Genomic DNA, 22589 nt, shown 5'->3' with positions numbered 1-22589 from the left:
TCTCTACAGTGATCAAGCATGCTTAAAAGGAGAATTTTTTCTCCAAATTCCACTTTTCTTCAATCTTTCAGCAGCCATCTTGTACCATATGATTCCCCAAATATCAACACATCCCTGCAAATTCAGAATATAAATGAAGGTCTGGCCTTTGGCCTTGGGCCCATTCGATGATGAGTGGGATGTAAAGCTAGACAAGGGGATTTGGGGTTTCAGTGAGGCTGAAAGGAAGTTTGTATGCTGCTGATGACAGGCAGAAACTCATTTTCTATGGCAGGAAAGAAGCAGAAGGTGGTGGCTCGGTTCATGACTGATAAAACCCACCTCAGCATGGGGGGCTTCCACTTAGACACAAGATGAACAACACTCTTGAACTGGCTAACTATTCAGACACACAGACACGTGGTTTTTGTTTGGAGAGGGAGGGGAAGAAGGGAGGATAATATAGAGTTTCTTTCACACCTTTTACTTATGAAAAAGAAGCTTTCTGAGAGACTGGCAGGATGCTAGCAGTACTCTTTTGAGGGTGACTTGGTATTCCTGTAGTAAATTTGGTGAAAGGACTCCCTTTGACACTGGGGTTCAGAAGGTTAAATTCCTGTGGTTTTACCCAGGACTAGTCCAAAGTGTCCCATTTGTGACATTCCACTGATGGGACTGACAGCCATAAGGGATAAAACTGAGAAGGGAGTTGAGACATTTAAAAATATAATTAATCTCAAATCAGGCAGAAAATGTCTCTTTCTTCAAATGAGTTTTTCCTAAAATTTGAGGAAAGGAATTCTTGAATGAAAGAAAGAACACATATTAAATCCTAACTATGCACTTTGTAAACACTTATTAAATGCTTACCGTGCACTTTGTAAGGACTGTGCTGAGTGCTAAGGATACAAAGAGCAGATCAATATTGCTCCTAATGATAATTAACAACAAAAATAATAGCAATAACGATAGCAAGTGTTTGTAGAATGCTTTGTTTTGCAATTTGCTTTTGTCTCAAATGCTATACAATATTAATATGGGATCCTCACACCTCCCTTTGGATGCAGGTGTTGTTATTATGCCCAATTCACAGATGACTCACCAAAAGTCACAGAGGCAACATTCAAATTCAGGTCTTCCTGACTCCAAATGCAGCTCAAAGTTGACTTAGGGAAAAGGAAAAATATAGGAGGAAATAGCATCGGGTCCAGTGGAAAGGCTGAGTTAAGAAGGTAGATAAATCCCTTCCCCTCACAGAGTCCTACCCAGTCCAATAAATTCCATCTCTCCCACTTTAGCCAATGGAACTATTTTTCAAAAGTGAAATGTGGTTTTAAACACTAATCATGTCTATTAGGCAGACCTTTGTCAACATTTGATATTCAAATAGGTACTGGCGAAATAGGCAAAAGTGAGACACTTTCTGTCCTCAAAAAGCTGACCTTCTGTGGATAGATCATATACACAAATGAAAAAAGGCAATTGTATTTGCAGAGTAACAAGTTGTTTGGGGTATTGGGAAAAATTGTTTTTAGGAGATGGTGATTGAACTGACTATTGAATGGAGCTAGGCTGACTCAAGAAAGAAGTATATCGAAGATGTGAGGGACTACTTGTATAGTGAGGTGAGGGGTCTGATGTCAAGTAGAGGAGACAGATGTGGGAGAGACAGTTTGACAAAACAGATTCTGGCACTCAGGGGTGTCATATAAAATAAGGCTAGCAAGGGAAGCTTCACTGTGAAGCTGAGGATTTGGAATTTTAACCTGATCCAAGAGGTAGAAAGCAGCTGGGGACAAGCTGGGCCCTTTCCCTGTGACCCTGGCTTGGAAATGAATGCTGGTGCCTTTTGGCTAAAGGTCAACACTTTCCCATCCGACCAGGGTCTCCATGTTGCTGCATCATAGTGGCAGTGCTCTGCATTTTGAGCATTGTAGGGAAAAGGTTTCCCTGGCATTCCTCCTGCCATTAGAGCCCTTCCCTTCTGTCTGAATACCATCTGCCAAAATATGTGGGGTCCTGCCGAGAGAGTGGGAGGAGGCCACAGACTGCAAGGAGGCTGGGCCCCTTGTGTTTCCTTGAAGGGACCCTGAGCATCAATCTTTCTGCAAGACAGCCTAGCATGGAGGGGAAGAGAGCCTCTTTAAATAAAGAACAAAAGGAGAATTCTCTAAGATCCATCTACTTCCACAGACTTTCTCCCTCGCTCTCCCTCCTCCCTCCCTCCCCTCTCCCCTTCCCTCCTTACCGCTCTCTCTCTCTCTCTCTCTCTCTCTCTCTCTCTCTCTCTCTCTCTCTCTCTCTTCGCTTTGGCTCTCTCCCTTTTTCTTTCCTTCTCTTTCTCCCTTTTTCTCTTTTTTCCTCTCCCTTTTCCTTTTCATCCCTCTCCTTCTCTTCATCCTTCTCCATCTCCTCCTGTCATTTTCCTTCCCATCCTCTCCATCATTCTGTGTCTCTCCTTCTCCTTCCCCCCTCTCTCTCACTTCCCCCTTCTCTTTCACTTTTTTTGATGAGGTAATTGGGGTTAAGTAACTTGCCCAGGGTCACACAGCTAGTCATTGGCAAGTGTCTGAGTCCAGATTTGAACTCGGGTCCTCCTGAATCCAGGGCCAGTGCTCTATCCATTGTGCTACCTAGCTGCCCCTCTCTTTCACTTTTTTCTTTCCTTCTCTCTCTCCCCTCTTTCCTTCTCTCCTCTCTCTTTTCTTCCTCTCCCCTTCACTTTCTCTCCCTCTCCTCTCCTTTTCCTTCTCTCCCTCTCCCTTCTTCTCTCTCTCTCTCTTTCAGACACACACACACACACACACACACACACACACACACACACACACACACACAGAGTTTGTCCCCACCTCCTCCAGGATGACTGTGTTTTCAGATGGCTCAAACCTGCTATATGAGAGAGTTTAACCCAAGAAAAAACTCCAAGAGGTGGAGATTTACGAGGCTTGAATGATCCAGGGCTTGGCTTTTCAAAACCATCTAATTGAGCCTTGGAGTCTGGTGTGCTTCATGTCAGACATCTGCATATCAGCTGGCTGCCCAGAAACATGCTAATTTGCTCACAGCTAATCAGTTTCACATGTGCTGCAGCATCAGAAATGACATCACCAGAGGAACCACCGACATGCAAGCTCACCCTCTGCCTCTCCCAGCATGATGCTAATGGGCTCATCCCTTGGTCTCTCTGCACAGAGTGCAGATCCTTGATTCTCAGGGCAGGGAAGGTCATTAGAGTAAGCGGCTTCAGGGTTATTGATCTACAGAGAGCTGGGATATTGCTCAGGATGTTCTAGCCCTGTGTCTACCTTTGGTCAGGTCCAGAAGGCAATACTGAGGTGGGTTGATGACTGTGGGGTTAGATCACCATCATCAAGTGATAGAAGGTTTGTATTTGATTTGTAGTCTCATTACTACCTCAAACCCTTCTGTTTAAGATTTTTTGGGGGACTGGAGCACTTTTAGGCTGGGTCTCTATAGAACCAGGGATTTATTAAAAACTTTTTGTGCAAGGTCCCCATTTATATAATACATACTGAGGCAGCCATATAATACAGTGGACAGAGGACTGGACTATGCCTGATGTCAGGAAAAGCTGAAGTCAACATCTGGCCTCAGATATTTATATGCTATGCGACCCTAAACAAGTCACAACCTTAATCTGCCTCAGTTTCCTTTTCAGTACAATGTGGATAATGATAGCAACGACCTTCCAAGGTTGTTGGGAATGTAAAGAATTAATTGTTATTTGAGGTTTTTATCCCTTTGCACCAACTGGCCTGGGGCTCCGCAAACCACACGGTGCTCCACCCACTGGTTGTAAGCGTTGCCGTGGCACTGGCACCTCATGCTATCACCACTCGCTGATGGCTACATGGACCTGGCAAAATTATAATGATTGGAAGCCTAGTGAGGGCAGTCAGGTTACTGACAGAGCAGCCAGACAATTGGTTGGGGGCTGTGTGGGGTTTCTGGGAATGGGGAGAATTCAGCATTCTAGCTGGAAGCTGGAAGGTGACAGGAGCTCTGCTGTGTATTCTCAGCTGATTCCTGGGTGGTGGTATTTTTCAGGTTGTATAATTTCCCTTTCCCAATTTTATTTCCTTTCCCTTGATCCTACTGATCCTGTTTGTGTTGTTTTTTTAAGTTCGTTCTTGTTAAAATAAATCCTGTTCTGTTTTGAGGGAGGCTGCCAGTCTCCTTCCTTGCCCCAATATTGCGGCAAGCCGCTTAGCTAACACTCCCCAATTAAAAAGTGGTCCCCACAGGAGATAATAATTGTAAAGTGCTCAGCACAGTGCCTGGCCCCTATTAAGCACTATATAAATGTTGGTTACTATAGTAATTATTATGGACTATTATTAACTAGAGTAGAAAATAGTTACCAAGAGGAGTTAATTGACTTAATGGGATCACACAGCAAGTGAAGGTAAGAGACAGAGACCAATGTCAGGACTTCTTGATGACAGGTCTCTGCATCTATTGATGATGTACCCTGCTGTCTCCCTGTCCAGATGCTGGTGGTGAGTCATACACATAAGGCATCCATTGATTGTTGCCCATTCTTGTTTAAGTTTAGTAGACTCGAAGAGTGTCTGCCTTAGGAAGTCTTGTAGACTATTTGGGCTTGGAGGACCCTCAGAGTCCATCCTGTTATCACCCCACCCCCACCCCCACCACATTTTATGGATGAGGAGGAAGCTAGGACCCAGATCCTAACTCTAAGGCACTTTCTCAAGATGCACACATCAAGTTGCAGAGATAAGGCTTGAACCTGTATTGGCTGCCTCTATTTTCTTTCCACTCATTACATGACCACGTAAACATACGGAATTATCTAGTCATGAATTTGAGTGTGGACTCTTACATATATTCACTGCATGTTTGAGTAGAAAGTGACCTTAGCAATACTCAAGTCGATTGACTTCACTGGAAAACAGAAGGAACTGAGGGAATTTTATGGCAGGCCCAGGTCCATACTTTTTCTTTAGTGACAGGAAAACAATCTTCACCATATTCACATGTGAGACGTTCACCTTCCAGTGATGGTTTTCTAGGATCATAAAAGCATTGGTTTAGACCTGGAAATAACCTCAGGGGTCATAAAGTCAAACCTCTCTATTTACAGATGAGGACACTGAGGGATGAAGATGAGGAAAAGACTTGTCCAGTGTCTCATATCTAGTATCCAAGTCAGTCTTAGAAACAAAGTCTTCCTAATTTCAAGTCAAGTCAAGCACTCTATCCATTATTCTGTAGTTTCTTTTTTTTAAATATCTTTTTGAAATTACACTTGAGGATAATTTTTAACATTCTTTTAAAAAATATTTGAATTCTAAATTCTCTCTCTTCCTCCTTCCCTTCTCTTCTCCCTGAGACAGTAAGCAATCTGATATAGGTTATACATACTGCAATGAGTCCTTATAAAATCCTTTTATTAGGAGAGCAAAGGCTTATTAGTGTTTGTTTAAAAACTCCTGGCCCTAGCTCATGTGACTTTCCTTTATTTGTAATATTGGGCAAACATCATCCAGACAAATGGGATCATTTGTGTGGTAGTTCAGCATCCCAGTCGCTGAGAAGCCTGGGAACAGAACTCCAGCGGTTGGCTGCCCATGCGATTTACTAACCCATCAGCCACACCAATAACACTGCTCTCTAAGATAATATTTAATGTACTTTTGTAACAAGCACTTCAGGGAATTTGGGGAAAATATCCAGCACCAAGATCCCAACTCATTTTTGGAGACTTTGAATGTGGTGTACTTCTCAAGTTTCTTTCTGCATATTGCTACTTAGAAATCAACCATAAAAGTTGGCTTATTATGTTAAGGTTGCCAGAACAAAACCAAAGTACAATAAACAGACACTCATTGTTATATGAGGCTTTGAGGTTCTTGCATCGTGAGTGACAATAGAAGGAAAGGAATTTACCAATGCCTTGAAGGACAAAGTCATGTCAATTGATACAGTGCATTTGTACACATTAAGACAGTAGGAGAAAAAGTGTTATTTTCAAAATTAAAGTAAAATATCTTTTTGATTTTTTGTCTTTATTTTTAATTTATGGCATAAAACAAACATTTCCATAGAATAGCACAATAAAAAAGAAACTTGTACAAGAAACTGCAACTCTATTATGTACGACTTTCTATTTCTTTCAAATAGACAACAAAATTATTATGTACATTTTTTCTTTCCTTTTTCCCACCCTGACCTAGAATTGTCTACCATTAGACATAAACAGATGTGTATATTCACATGTATGTGTGTATACATATATATACATACATATATATAAAATTATTCTATACATACCTTTATTTATCAGTTCTTTCTCTGGATAGAGATAGTAACTTTTTCATAAGTCCTTTATCTGGATATTTTAATGGAAAAAAATACATAACTTATTTGCTCAAAGTTGTTTGTAAAACAACATTGCTGTTACTGTTTGCAATGTTCTCTTGGTTCTACTCATTTTGCTCTTCATTATTTTTGCAAGTATATATCTTCTTATAATCATAAATATTCTCTAATAATTATTTGTATTGAAAGTACATTTGTACAGATAAGATATATCATGGTTAATTGTAGTAAAATTATAAAATGTTATTGAAAAATATATATTGCATTAATTGACACAATACCTGCTTCTTGTATCCCTTTTAAGGAAGTAAAAAAAAAGGAATCTTATGCCCATTTTACAGTTGAAGAACATAAGCATTATTTTCGTGTGTTCACTTGTTCACAAATGAGATTTCTGCCTTCAGTGATGTCTGCCTCCAGCAGGCAAGTAGGGATTCAGAGGGGAGATGGTACCCTATCAACATGCATTAATGGGAGATCTGCCTTGCGAAATGAATCATGTGTATGAGGGACTACTTCTTAAATTAGTGTTGATTTCTGTAGGAAATGAAGTGATTTTTGAGAATATGGCTTTGAATCACTTATAAGACATGATATCATTTGAAGATCTTCATGTTTGTAGGATGAAATGTGGAAGTAAGGTACCCAGCAAGCAATGACATGTTCAGGGAAAATTGAAAGCTACAAAAACCTTAATGGGATTAGAGTCTACATTCTGTGAGGTCAGGGACTAATTGGTTCTAATTTTAGTATTACAGTTAACTAGTATATATGTTTAATGCATATTGCATTAAATTACCACATTACCCTATTTGAAAGGAATGTCGAAATGACAAATAGATAAATAAATAAATGGTTGCATGAAAATAACTAACTATATCTATATATCTATGTCTGTCTGTCTATCAGTGGTACCATACCTGGAGTCAGGAAGACCTGAGTTAAAATATGGTCTCAGGCATTTACTATCTACATGACCCTAGGCAAGTTAACTTAATCCTGTTTGTCTCAGTTTCCTCTTTTGTAAAATGGGCTGGAAAAGGAAATGCCAAACAACTTAAGTTTCTTTGCCAAGAAAACTGCATATGGGGTAATGAAAAGTTGGACATGACTGAAAACCAACTATTTAAAACATGCATATATATATAAGTATATATGTGTATATTATATGTATGTATTGTAATGTACACATGTGTGGGGAATATGTCTGTATATATACATATATACACATATACACACATACAGACATAAACACCTGTACATGCACATGTATATAAAGCATTTGGTAGTTCATTATATACCAGGCCCTATGCAAAGTGCTAGGATGTAGGCTTGAGCACCTCGCCCTTGACCTCAAGGAGATTCCATTTTAGGAAGGGAAGTCAACAAAGCCCATTGGAGAGTCGAAGCCTATTGGGCCACAGGTTAATTAGCTGCCACATCGTACCAGGTAATGGTGGAGGGATTCCATGACCGTTCTCAGCCTTAGACTAAGGAAGGAGAGTAACTAGCATGAAGGCATAGAAGTCATGGGAATTATCTGCTAGGCCTGAGATTGCCCCAAAGTCTAAAGCAGAGCTCACTCTGGGGCAGGCTTTGAGCTCAGAAAAGGTGACCTGTGGGTTTAGCCTGGCTGATATTCACCCACTGATTTGGTCTCAAAGTGCCAAGGCTTGAGGAGGTGGGAGAAGGTTCTTCATTTGTTTGTTTTTGTTTTTGTTTTTTTGGCAGAGCAATGAGAGTTAAGTGACTTGCCCAGGATCACACAGCTAGTGTCAAGTGTCTGAGGCTGGATTTGAACTCTGGTCCTTTTGAATCCAGGGCCGGTGCTTTATCCCCTGTGAAACCTAGCTGCCCCAGGTTCTTCATTTTTTCTGGGATTATGCTTGCAGGCTCCCTACCTGCCAAATGGACACACATCTTGTCTCTCTTTAGGAACAGCACATAGGAAGGCAGCAGAAGGGGTCTGGAGATTTGAATTGGAAATTTCAAACATGGAATGAATAAGGAGAATCATAACCCCATGTTCTTCAAAGTACCCAACAGAAATATCATAAGTAAAGCCACAGTGGGGGTAGAGACTTCAGGGCTTCACTCCAGTGGGAAATATATGATGTGCAGACAGTGGCATTTGGGGACACCCTCTCCATGCCCACCTCCTCTTTTTCCTTCTCATTTCGTGGTTGATAAATTCATTGGGGACTGAAAATGTTTGAAGTAAGCCTCTGAGTCCTTGGTTAGGAAGCAAGAAAGCTTGTTTGCTAAGTGTGGGGTCAAGTGGCAAGGCCATCCTTAAGCCATCATTGTCTTTCAGGAAGCTATAAATGAGTTGAAGTCCAGGCTGCAGCCTAGGAAGTTCTGCTTTTTATTTACAGGATAATTGGACTCCACTCCACTGGGTTCCATAAGGGAAGACTACAGACAGGCAGACAGCCACTGCCTTGTCCATGGCCATTGTCATGGGGGTTTCTGTCCTTCCCCCCTGCTTCTGATTATTTACTCCTTGCTCTGCCTCCCTGTGGATTTCCTTCTGTGGATCTCTTCTCATCCTTAGGAGGTTACTTGTTCTTGGCTTTTGTAAGTGAGGGAGGCAAATTAACTGAACCCTTGTTCCAAACACAACACAGCAGAAGTCCCTGCTGTCTCCCCACAAGCTTGCTTCATTGATTCTATAGGAGGGCCTGCCAATCAATGCAAGTCCTCTTGGCATAGAGGCCACTCTTGTCCCCAAGGCACTTCCTCCTTCTTGTGAGAGTCAGATCACTATGCTTGTCAGTAATGTCCATTTTGGAAACAGAAAGAATAGAATTGTCTTGTTTTAATCTATGTGCCTTGGAGAAGCTGCTGGGTCAATGGAATACGGATCATAGACTTTGGGCAGAAAGACCCTGAGAAGGCCAGAAATCCACCCCCTCCTTCTAGCTTGGAGGAAATGGAGGCCCAGTGTTTTGAGTCAAGTGCCCAAGGCCACATAGGTACCTGATAGGCATCACTGTTAGGCTCATGACTCTGGTCCCAGGGTCTAGGTGCTTTCTAATCTGCCACCGCAAAAGTCTAATGAAATGAACACCAAACTACGAGGCAGGATACCTGGTTTCTAGTCTGGGCTCTTGCAATGGCTAGAGTCAGGAGAAATGTTGCAAAAACAAAGGCTAGGAACCTCATCTTCCTTATATGTAGGGGGAAGAGCTTGCGTAGATAATTCCTACATTACCTTCTAGTTATAACATTCTAGACATCAGTATTTGGGATAGGAAAGAACATGGTGCAGTGGATACACTGTTGCAGATGGTAAGTTCCTTGAGGGCAGGGGCTGTCTTTTGCTAGTTTTGCATCCTCAGCACTTATTATACTGCCTGTAAAATGCCGCAAGCCTAATACATATGTATTGATTGAGTGCTGACCTTAGAGTCCAGAAAATTTGGGTTCAAAATCTACTTCCAGGGTCAGTGTACTTGTGCAAGTCACTGACCTTCTCTGCCTCATTTTCCTCCCCTAAAAATTATCTTGAATATCTCCAGTATCAGTGGCCAGGTTTGAACTGAATAAACAGACACAAGGCACTTTGAAACCTCCTTGTGTTACTGAAACTCCTGCTGTTATTCTTCTTTGAGCATCCCTTAGAATCTTGAAACTGTCATTATTTTAAATTAATAAAAGCTGACAGTTCCTGAAGCAACATGATCCATTCAGTCAATCCATCTTCATTAGAGGATGGAGAGATGCTCAATCAACAATCACTCACCAAGGATTCCTCAAGTACTTACATGTATCCCAGCTTTACCGATGCACAAACTAAGCTCTAGAGAAATTAGATTTCTTGCCCAAAATCCTGGTCCAGGAAGTGTCAGAGAAACCAAACTGTGGGTGTGTGGGGGGGAGGGACTGAGGAGTTGAGTGAGCTAATCCTCTGAATGATAAAGTCAGGATTCAAAAAAAATTTGTCCAGGCCACAATTTTGGCCTGAATTGGGTAAAGTGAAATTTTATAGGGATAAACATAATGTCCTCCCCTTGGGTTTTAAAAAAATATTTTCAAAAGTTTAAGAACAGAGCAGGCTAGCCAGCCCTTTGTTTGAAAAATAAAGATTTTTTTTTAAGTGGACTACAAGTTCAATGGAAGTCAATAGGGTAATAGGTACAGCCAAGAAAACCAGTAGGAACTTCAGTTAGATTTAGAGAAATAGGTGCAATTATTATCCCCAATTTAGAGACAAAGAAACAGAGGCAAATTGAAGTAAAGTGACTTGTGCAGGATCACACAGCTAGTAAATGTCTGTGGTGGATTTAACTCAGGTCTTCCTGACTCCAGGCCCAGAACTTTATCCAGTGAACTACCTAACTGCTAATCTTAAACAATAATGATCTAATAAATATCTGATGAAGGAAATGTGATTTTACAAGTACCGACCATGTGCCAGACACTGTGCTAAGCACTTTACAAATATTATTTCATTGAGCCTCACAATAATCCTGAGAAGTAGGAGCTGCTGTTACTGTCATTTTATAGATGAAGAAAATCAGATTGAGGAAGGTTAAGCCTTGGCAAGGTTCAAACAAATAGCAAATATATGAGTCCAAATTTGAACTCAGATCTGCTTGCACCCGGCTCCAGTGCTCTGTGCACTGAGGCACTCCCTGCGTGGAAAAGAAGCCTATTGCTATACTGAAGGCACTCCCACTATAACTAAAGAAGGTTACACATAAAGGATGGTGCAGCAGCAAGGCAACCTGCGAAATTTGAGCATTGTATCCATTGGCTGGATACACAGGGAATATTTTATGGATCTTGTTGACAAATGGACACCATGGTGTCAGTACCAAGATATTGATTCCAGCCACTTTAATACCTAATTAATATCCACATGCTTATTTTTTTTCTGGTTAGATGAGGAGAAGGAATTAGCTGAACTCTGGGGTCCCTTTTATCTATTAATCCTCCAATATTCTCCAATATCAATAGTTCTGCCAAGGGTGTCCCATAAGGCAACACAAGGATTCATAATCTTCTATATTCTAGTTCCCAGTGTAGTCATTTAATTCAACCAACACTTATTAAGCAACCATTGTATGCAAGGATTTTGCTTGGCCCTGGACATACAAGGAAAAGAGTGAGCTAGACTTTCACATCAAAGAGTTTTTAATATAGTAGGGAGATCCAAATATATAGGAAAATAGTGTCCAGAGAAGGGAGTTGTGAAAGGAGGCAAATAGATTGGCCCATTCTTTCCAGTAGAAATGTTAATGTTGATTTCATGGTCAAGAGCAATCAGTGCAAATCAAGGGGTGAGTGTGTGTGTGTATACATGTGTGTGTGCATACATGTGTGTGTGTGTGTGTGATAGTTCAGGCAGATGGCAAGGTACCAGTCCTGGGCAGGCATTGGCATCATGGCAGAGGCTGGGTGGGTGTGTTAACATTACTAAGTTCAGGGGATCACCATGCCTTTGCTCAGGCTCATCACCATGATGCCCAATGAGTGGAAATTCCCAAAGAATGTCTTGGGCTATACAGATAGATAGATAGAGAGGTAGGGAGAGATATGTATGTCTTTGTGTCTGTGTATATGTGTATGAATATATAAATTTATATGTATATATGTATGAATATATAAATGTATATGTATACACACATTTATACATGTATGCATGTATATGCAAATGTATTTATTTATTTAGCCTGTTTTTCGTTGCTAGCAAGCAGGGTACCTGATGTATAGTAGGTGCCTAATAAAAGTTTGTAAGCAGCTCGGTGGTGCAGTTGATAGAGCTTGAAACTTGTAGTCAAGAAAACCTGAATTTGGATTTGGATCCAGACATTTATTAGTTGTATGACTCTGGCTAAGTCATTTAACCTCTGCCTCAGTTGCCTCATCTGTAAAATGGAGATAATAAATAATAACACCCACATGCCAGGGTTATTGTGATAATCAAGTGAGATAATGAATTTCAAGAGCTTTGCAAGTACTAAAGGGATACTACCAAATGTGGCTCCTGCTGCAGAGGATCATGATGGGGATTGGGATGTGGATGGTGGACCACTAGGCAGAATTTCTCATATGGCAGGCCATGCTTGGCCTCCCTTCTTAGAAATGGGCTCCTGATTGTTAGGGAAGATATGTCCAGAGCTGCCTCTGCTGCTGCCCAAGTTGAGAGCTTGTGATTTGGGGTCTACAGCTCCAGAAGCAGAGCTCACCGTCAGGGGAGAGATGGCTAAGGAGTAGAGGAAGTTCCAGGAGGAGGGAGAAATGTTTTTGTTGGGTTCCTCTAGAGAGCTGATTTAGTGTTTTCTTGTCACCAAACAAGGAAATGAAAAAAGGAAAATGTGCTGAACTCTTCAGATGATTGATCCCCCACCCCAGTGCCTGCTGCAGGGGATGATTGGGAAATGGGTTAAACACAAATCTTTGGGCTTGGCCAAAGTATGCACTTTTTTCTGGAGAAACTGGCATCATTCTGAGGTTTTCAGGGATGGGGATTGGGGCTTCTGAGTGGACAGGTAGAATAGGAAAAGAGCTGTAGGTGCCAGCCGTGGACAACCAGCACAGGAAGCTTCTTACATGGTGATGATAATATTGATGACATGCCTAACTCATTCAATGAGGAGAGAACAGTCAAAGGAATGAGGACATATCTATTGTCATCCACAGAGCACAGAATGGTCCAATTAGGCAGCTTTGTGATAGCTTGGGTCTGTTACTAATCTTAGTCTGTTTAGTTCAGCTCCATTAATTGCCCTGGTTCACTTGCTAGTCATGCATGACTAAGCTGGGGCAGGGGAGGGGCAGATCTTTTTGAGTTTCTCATGTATTTGGCACCTCAGACCTCAATAAGTGCCAAGTATTTCCATCTTTCTGTGCATGCATGCCCAGGACATCACAGGGCTCTGTCTCTTGCATGACAGAATAGTGATGTTCAGTAAGAGTAGCAATTCTGAGATAGGGAAGCCCATGCCATCATCAGGTGCGGTTGGCTCCACCATTGCTCAACCTTCAGGATGCCAGGAATGGCCAACCCCTCCCCCTCCAGTCACACTCTGGGCTGGACTGGGTTTTTGATGTTCCAGATGGTCCAATTTCTTTCCAAGCTGTTCATAAAGATACCTCTCAGTCTTTCCACTATGACTAGCAGGTTCCAAAGTCTTTTGGAGTGATTCTGATTTAGTAGGGTACACCTTGTAATCCAGGACAACAAAGGGCCTCAGAACACCACTGTGGGTACTCTTCTTCCTTGAGAAGCAGGTGAGGAACAATCTTTAAAATAGAATGGCATAGAAGTCTTCCACAGCACAACCTTCTGCCAGCAGGGCAAGGTCCCCAGTGACCAGGTAAAAGAATCTATTATTGAAGGCCAAGTCTTTGAATGTGTCTATTAACCCAGGCAGATATCAGAGAGAGAAGAGGCATAGCTATAATGCCAGCAAGAAAGTTGCCCTGAGATCTCTGCTTAACTCAGCATGTCCAAAACAGACTTCCTTGTCTTTTCCTCTAAACCCTCCATTTATTATTGACAAAGGTACCAAGATCCTTCTAATCCCCGTGGTTCAAAACCTAGGAGTCATCCTAGACTCAGAACCTCTCACCACTCCAGTTCCAAGATGGTGTCAAAGCCTGGTCATTGCCACCTTTGCAAGATCTCCTAAATATGCCCCCTTCTCTCCTTTAACATAGCCCCTACCTTGTTGTAGACTCTCATGCCTGGATTATTGCATTAGCTGCTGGTGGGTCTCCCTGCCACAATCTCTCCCTACTCCAATACATCTCCTATTCAGCTACTAAAGTGATTTTCCTAAAATACTCCTCTGATCACATAACCCCGCCCCATTCAATAAACTCCATTTGCTCTCTACTATTTCCAAGAGCAGAATGCTCTTTTTGGCATTCAAAGCTTTTCATAACGTGCCCCATCTTACCTCCCCAGTCTCCTTATACCTTAATCTCCAGCAAGTAGTCTTCAATTGACTGAGATTGGTGTTCTGCTGATCCTGCATACTAAACACTCCATCTCTCAGCTCTGTGCATGTTTTCTATCTCCCATGTCAGGAAGGTTCTCCATCCTCCAATCTGACTACTATCTTTTCTGGCTTCCTTTAAGTTCTAACTCAGATCCCACCTTCTAGAGGAAGCCTTCCTCATCTCCTCACCATTCAATGACTTCCTTCTGCTAATTAATTCTTTTTTAACTTATATATTGCTTGCTTCTTGTATATTTCTTTGTCTGCTGTCTCCTCCACTAGATTGTAAACTCCTTGAGGGCAGGGACTCTTTTTTGTTTGTTTTTGTTTTGTACTCTCAGTGCTTATTGCAGTACCTAGCACACAGTAGACACTTAATAAATGCTGGTTGATTGATGGAAGAGAATAATCCACCATAGCTTTAGCAGAGCCCATCAGTATTCTTCAGAGGTAGGGAAGCAGTACAACAGGTAAAGCACTGACCCTGGAGTTAGGAAGACTTGGGGTCAAATCTGGCCTCACATACTTAATATCTAGAGCACCCTGGGCAAATCACTTAGACTGTTCCCTGACTCAGTTTCCTCAGCTATAGAAGAGGGCTACAATTAGCTTCCAGCTTCCGGGGCAGTTTTGAGAATCAAATGGGTTAACATCTGTAAGCACTTAGCACAGTGCTAGATACAGAGGAGATGTTTGAGGAATGCTTGTTTCCTTCACACCTTCTTCTTTCCTTGGGTTTCACTGATTTTTCCACTTAGATATAGGGCTTGGAATGACTGTTCTTTTCTGAAGTCCCTTCCAGCTCTTATAGTTTGTTGTAATATGCTACATGTATCAAGTTTAAATTGTTTCTATATGAGTTATATTTGGAAGAACTCTCACTGTTTAATTTGATCCTTGAAAATGGTATACTAAAGATTTGTGGAAATCCAGCAGTTCAATGGCTAAAGAAGTAAAAGTATCCAGAGATAACCAGAATCCAGAATCCAGACCAGAACCCAGTACCCTTTATGGCATCTTAACACTCAATGAAGACAAGATTTCAAGGACTTTAAATGAACATTTTTTTTTTCTTTCTGTTACTATATACATGATCTGTAACATGTATTTTCTTCCCTCTGTAGACATTGTCAAAGCATGAGTCCATGAGGGACTGCCCCCTGGACAAAATTTTTATCTTTCTCCCTTTCCTATATTGTTATTAGTATATTGTTTGTTAGCATAGGTTATGATATTCTGTTATTTTTATTTTTTGTTTATCATTTATTATTTATTGTTTCATCAAGGAACACCTCACGGCATCACCATCTGCTGATGCCTACATGGGCCTGGCCAAATTATAATAACTAGAAGCCCAATGAGGGCAGTCATGTGACTGTCAATCAGGGATGCCAGCCAATTAGCTTAGGGCTATGTGCAGATGGCCTGGGGTTTTCTGGGAAGGAGAAGGGGGGAGTTTTTCTCCATTCTGGCATGTTAGAAGGAGAGAAATGGGACGCAGCCATTTTGTTCTTTAGTAACAGCTGAGTCCAGTTGGTGTGATTTCAGGTGGTATTATTTTCCTTCCCCTATTCCCTTTTCCCCTTGTCCCTAGTTCTACTAATCTCATTTGTGTTTTACATTTGTTCTTGTTAATAAACCCTGTTTTGTTTTTATTGAAAAAGGCTGTTAATCTCCTTCCTTACCCCAATATTAAGGTGAGCTGCCTAATTAACACTCCTCTTTTTAAATTTGGCTACTACATTGTGATTCTATTAACATCCGAAAGATCTGGATGAGAAAAGAATCATGGACAGATCATCCTCAGCTAGGTCCCCTCCTACCATTCACAGAGGGGTTCTAAGCCATGAGGTAGATTTACAGATCTTGGGGCTATGATTACAAGAGGAACACGTAGCCCCATTCCTTTGACAGCTAGATTCAATTCAATACATCAAACATGTGTACGGTATAACTTGGCCCCTGTTCTTATAGAGAATTTCATGGAGAAGAAAAAGGGATTTCTTGCTATAAGGAAGTGAAGAAAGGTGACTTCATAAAATAGTTAGCCTGGATAATTAATATTAGAAGAAGGATGTTAGCTTATTTCAGAAATCAAATTATTTTTTTTCAAAATCAATAAATCAATTTTGATAATCAAAGAATCAATATATTGTTACCAGAATAAAAAAAATAACCTTCTCTTTATCTAGAGTTATGACAAACATTTTAGAACTTTCAGAGAAATCGAGAGTCTCACCACTTCTGTCTATCTCTTTCTAGGTCCTTCTCTCTGTTTTTCTATATCTGTCTTCTCACAGGCTATTTTATAATCATTGATCAACCTGGCAAAATGATTCCCCAAAAATCACATGGTGACTACTTGACAGCTCTTAATTTTTGTCAGGCAAATAATAAGTATTTGTAGGATGATTGAATGAAAAGCAAAATGATATTTATTTGAGGTTTAAATGAATATGTGTTAATTTACCTGAATGAAAATATTAAAAGGCTTAAAAGATACCTGGCTTTATATTAAGCCTAACTTCATCTGATATGCTGCATGTCAGAGACTCTAGTAATCTAACAATTTCCCATCCCATTTCACCTCATCCTATCCCATACCAATAAGATCTTCCATCAGGCAGCAAAATAAAAACAACAATCCACTAAATACCAACTTGGAACAATCAATCAACAAGTATTCGCTGGGCACCTACTGTATACACCAAGCCCTCTGTTAGGTGTTCAGCATAGCAAGATAGAAGCAAGGCAGCACCTGCACATAATGACCTTGGTGTTCAGAGGGTAGTGGAAAGTTAGTTAATATAGTGGGGATAGAGGAATGAATGCTTGATGAATCTTGCTCTCACCAAATAGTTCAATTATGGTGATAATTTGTAGACAATGGGGTCACTTAGGTATATACTTGTTACCCAAGTAAATTTTTTTTTGCAGGGCAATGAGGGTTCAGTGACTTGCTCAGGGTCACAAACCTAATAAGAGTCAAGTGTCTGAGCTAGAATTTGAATTCAGGTCCTCCTGAATCCAGGACTGATGCTTTATCCACTGCACCCCCTAGCTGCCTCCACCCAAGTAAATTTTAATTCACCATTGAAGACTCTGTCTTTCTTGGAGTGGTAATAGTCCTTTCATCTCTTCCCTGTTTCCCTTTTGGCTCCAAAAATCCAAGTTGGGCAGTCCTTGGAGAAGTGTGATACATTCTTAGGAGCAGCTTCTCTTGATTGTATTCATGAAGGATCCTTAGGAGTCTGTAATTCTCCATTAAATATATATCTTTGGAAATTCTCTCTGAAAACCATCAGATCCTACCCAACAGGAACACAGACTGTAAAAATTATCACAGGGTCCTGCTTGAATCTTTCCCAATACTGAAAAAAAAAATGACTGAAGTGAAGCAGTTAGATCCAGTTACGGTCCCATGTTTGCACAGCTGGGCTTCATTGGGTGAGGGCTTGTGTTACACACAGTTTGTGATCGGAAGTAAATGCTTTTAAAACAACCAAAAAGACAGGTCTTGAACCTCCACCTCTTCAGATTCTTTGTTCACTCCCTGAGCTTCTGTGGAGGTCATGAGGAAGTTGGGCACCCATAGGTCATTATTAGCCTTTGATTGAAACTCACCTGAAGGACCCATAGCCTAGTGAGCACATTAGCTTGGATGCATTAAAATAGCATTAACAAATAAATACATCCCAAAGGGCTTCATACTTTTTGAAGGTTTCTATTTGTAATGTCAGGGAGAAGAGGTAGTATGATGAAGGGTCTCAAAGTCAAGGAGGAGGAGGAGGGAAGGGCACTTATTGGAAGAGGTTAAGGACCAACACTACAGGAAATTTGAAAACCCAAAAAAAGCCCCAGGACAAGCCATAGTTATTTTCAGAGAATTTCAATTTTAGCAGAAAATCTCACATTTTAAAGGGACCTTACAGGTCACTGAGTTTAACCCAGATCCCTTCAAATCTTGATCAACAAGTGTTCACCCAGCAGTTCTTAAAGACTTCTACCACATGACTGACCGATTAATGAAGTTTTTACTTATATAAAATCTATATTTGCCTCTTTCAGCTTCTAGCTTCAGACTTCTGCCCTCTGGGGCCAAGCAGCACGAGGCTAATGCTGCTTTTGTGGAATAACCATTCAAATTCATGAAGACAGCTGTCATCTCCCCCTCTCCCTCCCCCCTCCCGCAGTCTTCTCTTTGCCAGGATAAACAATCCCAGTTACTTTAACTGATCCTCTTTTATTGTGAACACAAGGCCCTTCCACACGTTGGTTTCTCTCTGTTGGATTTTCTCTGGTTTATCAAGATTCTTTATAAAAGAGATGCCCAGCATGGAACATAGTACTTCAAAGAGGATTTCACCAGATCTCGGTGCTGGATACTCTCTCTTTGCAGCTTTGTTGATACAGTTTTGGTTTTCTTGACTCATATGCCTCACTGCCCAAGTATCTTTTCCTTCCTTCAATGAAATCATAAGGCATCTGAGTCTTTCCAGAATGTTTGTACATCATTTCTCTTCCACAATCTATGATCCAGACTTGTCTACCAGCAGTTCTCAAAATCTTAATGTCTTGAAACCAATGGCCTTTAGGCATCTCACACTCTACACATTCTGAACAGAATTTGTCAGGTACCTACCTAGCCCCAGACTTATCCCTGTCCAACTTCGTTATTACTGTGGAGAGAACCACCATTCTGCTAATCTAATTTTGTAAGCTTTATGTCAACTTCAATTCATTTTACTCACTCCGTGTGGCAAATCGTTTGCTAAATCTTAGCATTTTTACCTTCCCAACATCTCTTGTATGTATCTCTTTGTCTCCATTCACATTAGCCACTATGTTTATGATCTTTGGCCTAGATTACTTCAATAGGCCTCAAATACCTCCCCATTCCAATATATCTTCCACATTGATACCAATATTCCCCTTTACCAAAGCCAAGTCTGACCATGTCACTCACTTAGTCAATAAACTCCAATACTTCCTTAGTGTCTCTAGGATCTGATATAAATGATTCTGTTTGGCATTTATATCCATAAAATCTTTTCCCCATCTCCTTCCAATGGGCTCCTCATGCTGGTGCTGCCTTCACTCCCACAGACTTATTATTTAATTTCCTCTTTGGATCTTTAATTTGAGGAAGTCTCCTTGCCAGCCATACTCACTTCTAACCTGGCTCAGGTCCTTACTCTTTGGACTCCCTTTTCAAGTCATTTTTAAATGTTTTATCTGTTCCCATTAGAATTTAAATTCCATTTGCTTAAAGGGTTATAAAACTGTGTATACCCTTATACACTGTGTATATTCTATGTAGACCCAGCTATATCTCTACTAAGTCTATACCCCAAAGAGATCATAATGAAAGGGAAAGGACTCACATGTACAAAAATGTTTATAGCAGCTCTTTTTGTGTTAGCAAAGAATTGGAAATTGAGGGGATGCCCATCAATTGGGGAATGGCTGAACAAGTTATGCTACATGAATGTAATGGAATACTATTGTGCCATAAGAAATGATGAGTAGATGGATTTCAGAAAAAAAAAACTGGAAAGACTTACATGAACTGATGCTGAGTAAAGTGAAGCAGAATCAGGAGGACATGGTACACAGTAACAGAAAAATTGGGTGATGATCAGTTGTGATATACTTAGTTCTCCTCAGTAATACAATGATTCAAGACAATTCCAAAAGACTCATGATGGAAAATACTATCCATATCTTGAGAAAGAACTATGGAGTCTGAATGCATATTGAAGGCATGCTATTTTCACCTTTTTTATTGTTTGTTTTTTTTCTTTCTTGTGTTTTTTCCTTTTGCTCTGATTCCTCTTTCACCACATGGTTAATGTGGATATATATTTAATATGATGGTACATGTATAGCCTAAATGCTCTCTTTGGAAGGGGAAAGAAAAAGGAGGGGGGGAGAAAAATGTAGAACTTAAACATTTACAAAAATAAACATTGAAAACTATTTTTACGTGTAATTGGGAAAAATAAAATAGTATTAAGTGAAAAAATAAAATAAAAAGGCTATATTAAAGGATCAAAAAAGAAAAAGAATGTAAGTTCCTTGAGGTCAAATACTGTCCTTTGGTTTATATTTCTGTTTCTAGTGCAGCAGTGTCCAGCATATAGTAAGCATTCAATCCATGCTTTCTTTGATCTAATATAATCTCCATGCCTTTGCTTGGTTGGTCTCCATATGTGGACATTTTTTTCTCCTTACCCATCCCTCTTAGAATCCTTAGCTTATATCAAGACATCATCAGTGTTGTTCAGTGGTTTCAGTCATGTTGTACTCTTTGTGATCCCATCTGGGGTTTTCTTTGCAAAGATACTGGAGTGGTTTGCCATTTTCTTCTTCAGTTCATTGTAGATGAGGAATTGAGGCAGAGTTAAGTGACTTGCCCAGGGTCACACATCTAGGAAGTTTTTGGAGTCAGATTTGAATTCAGGAAGATGTCTTCCTGAGTTAAGTCCTGGCACTCTGTGCACTATAGCATCACCTACCTACCCCCACTGAATGATATTTCAAGTCATTCCACTGGAGTTTCTATTTCTTTCTCTTTACTGATAATGACCACTGTTCTAAGAGTTTCATTTCTACACCAGGTCAGAAATGATTAATGTCAGTGCAGAGACATTGAGGTTGCCTCTTATACATGCATGAACAATTTCTCTAACCGTTTTACTCAAACCCTAGCTATGACTGGAGAGGGTTGCATTATTACTAGTATACTATTGCCATTGCTATTACTAGTGGTATTATAACTAGGATTAGTGCTAGTATTAGTTACAAATACTAATATTACCATTACAATTACCAGTATTATTGTTTTAGTATTTTTACTAGTAATACCACTGTTACAAGTAGTAGTACTATTCCTACTACTTATAGTACTATCACTGCTACTTTTGCTGTTACTGCTGTAGTAGTGGTGGTGGTGGTGGTGGTGGTGGTGGTGGTGGTGGTGGTGGTAGTAGTAGTAGTAGTAGTAGCAGTAGCAGCAGCAGCAGCAGCAGCAGCAGCAATAGTAGTAGTATTGATTCTTCTAATATTACTGTACAACCATCACCTGAAAAGTGTCCTTGCTTTTGAATGGGTCTCATAACCATGTATGGATTGTCATGAAAACTAGGGCACAGGGCAACCCTTGAGGGTCCTGAGATGAACTCTTTACTTTTTTCTTCTTTTCCTCTTCCTCTTTGCATCCCATGCATGCTTTATTTGTTTGAATAAATAACATTCCACTGACTTAGTTTGGCAAAGACAATTGTGGTTTTTCTCCCTTCCTAGTGAGTGATGGACATTACCAATGGGAAATGGAAGAGGCTTCTTTCCTTCCCCTTTGTTCTACTTATGCCTCTCCCACTTTGTGTGTCTCACAGAGGTCAACATCATGTGGGCAGCACACCAGACACATCACAGCTCTGAGGACTACAACTTATCCACTGCCCTGAGACAATCTGTCTTTCAACTCTATACTTCATGGGTAAGTCACATGGCATGAGGAAGAGAGATAATACAGTTCTCTCATTTTAAAAATCCCTCACATGTCATTCTCTTTCCCCTTCTTAATAAGCAGATGACTAGCATCTCATATATGGGCTTCCTCCTTTTTCTGTGACCATGTTCACTTAAAGAATGAGCTTTTCACTAAATCTTGATTGAGTGTCTCACAGTCCCCCAATGTGACCTGAGTGTTTTTCTTTGGAGAACTAGCACATGTGTCAAAGAAGAGAAAGCAGGGAAGTGGGAGGAGAGCCCGTTCCCTGCAGTTCACACACCATGGGGTTTCTGTCTCAGTAATTCCTTAGAGATGAAGGTCACATGAAAATAATTTGGGGATTGATTCTTATCCCTTTATGACTCAGTAACTTTCTTTCTTTTTTCTTTTTGACTCAGTAACTTTCAATCCTACTGTGTTATTGTCATGTCAAGATGGTCACAAAACAAGATCTGAAACTAGTGGCTTTTTTTTTTTTTTGCGGGGCAATGGGGGTTAAGTGACTTGCCCAGGGTCACACAGCTAGTATGTGTCAAATGTCTGAGGCCAGATTTGAACTCAGGTACTCCTGAATCCAGGGCCAGTGCTTTATCCACTGCGCCACCTAGCTGCCCGCTGGTGGCCTTTTCTATTCCCTGTCCCAATCTTCTGCCCATATCATGTAGGCTGCTACTACCCCAGGACAAGTGCTCCTCCTGGGACTGTAGTAACGGCCTCCTAATTGAATTCATGACATCTAATGTCTTCTTTCTCTAGTCTATCTTGCACATAGCTCA

General features: G+C 40.7%; 1 protein-coding gene across 1 annotated transcript in view; it reads left to right on the top strand.

Moving 5' to 3' along the window:
* The window catches only part of AGMO (alkylglycerol monooxygenase), a 367408-nt gene that overhangs the window by 121744 nt on the left and 223075 nt on the right, over nt 1–22589 (top strand). Inside the window, exon 4 of the mRNA XM_043969423.1 lies at nt 21695–21798. Within this exon, the coding sequence (XP_043825358.1) occupies nt 21695–21798 (104 nt within the window). The remainder of the gene's footprint in view (nt 1–21694; nt 21799–22589) is intronic.

This window comes from Dromiciops gliroides, chromosome 5 (assembly GCF_019393635.1).
Source record: "Dromiciops gliroides isolate mDroGli1 chromosome 5, mDroGli1.pri, whole genome shotgun sequence".
Lineage (NCBI taxonomy): Eukaryota > Metazoa > Chordata > Mammalia > Microbiotheria > Microbiotheriidae > Dromiciops > Dromiciops gliroides.
Note: the sequence above shows the minus strand (reverse complement) of the source record. Positions and strands in the feature narration are given on the sequence as shown.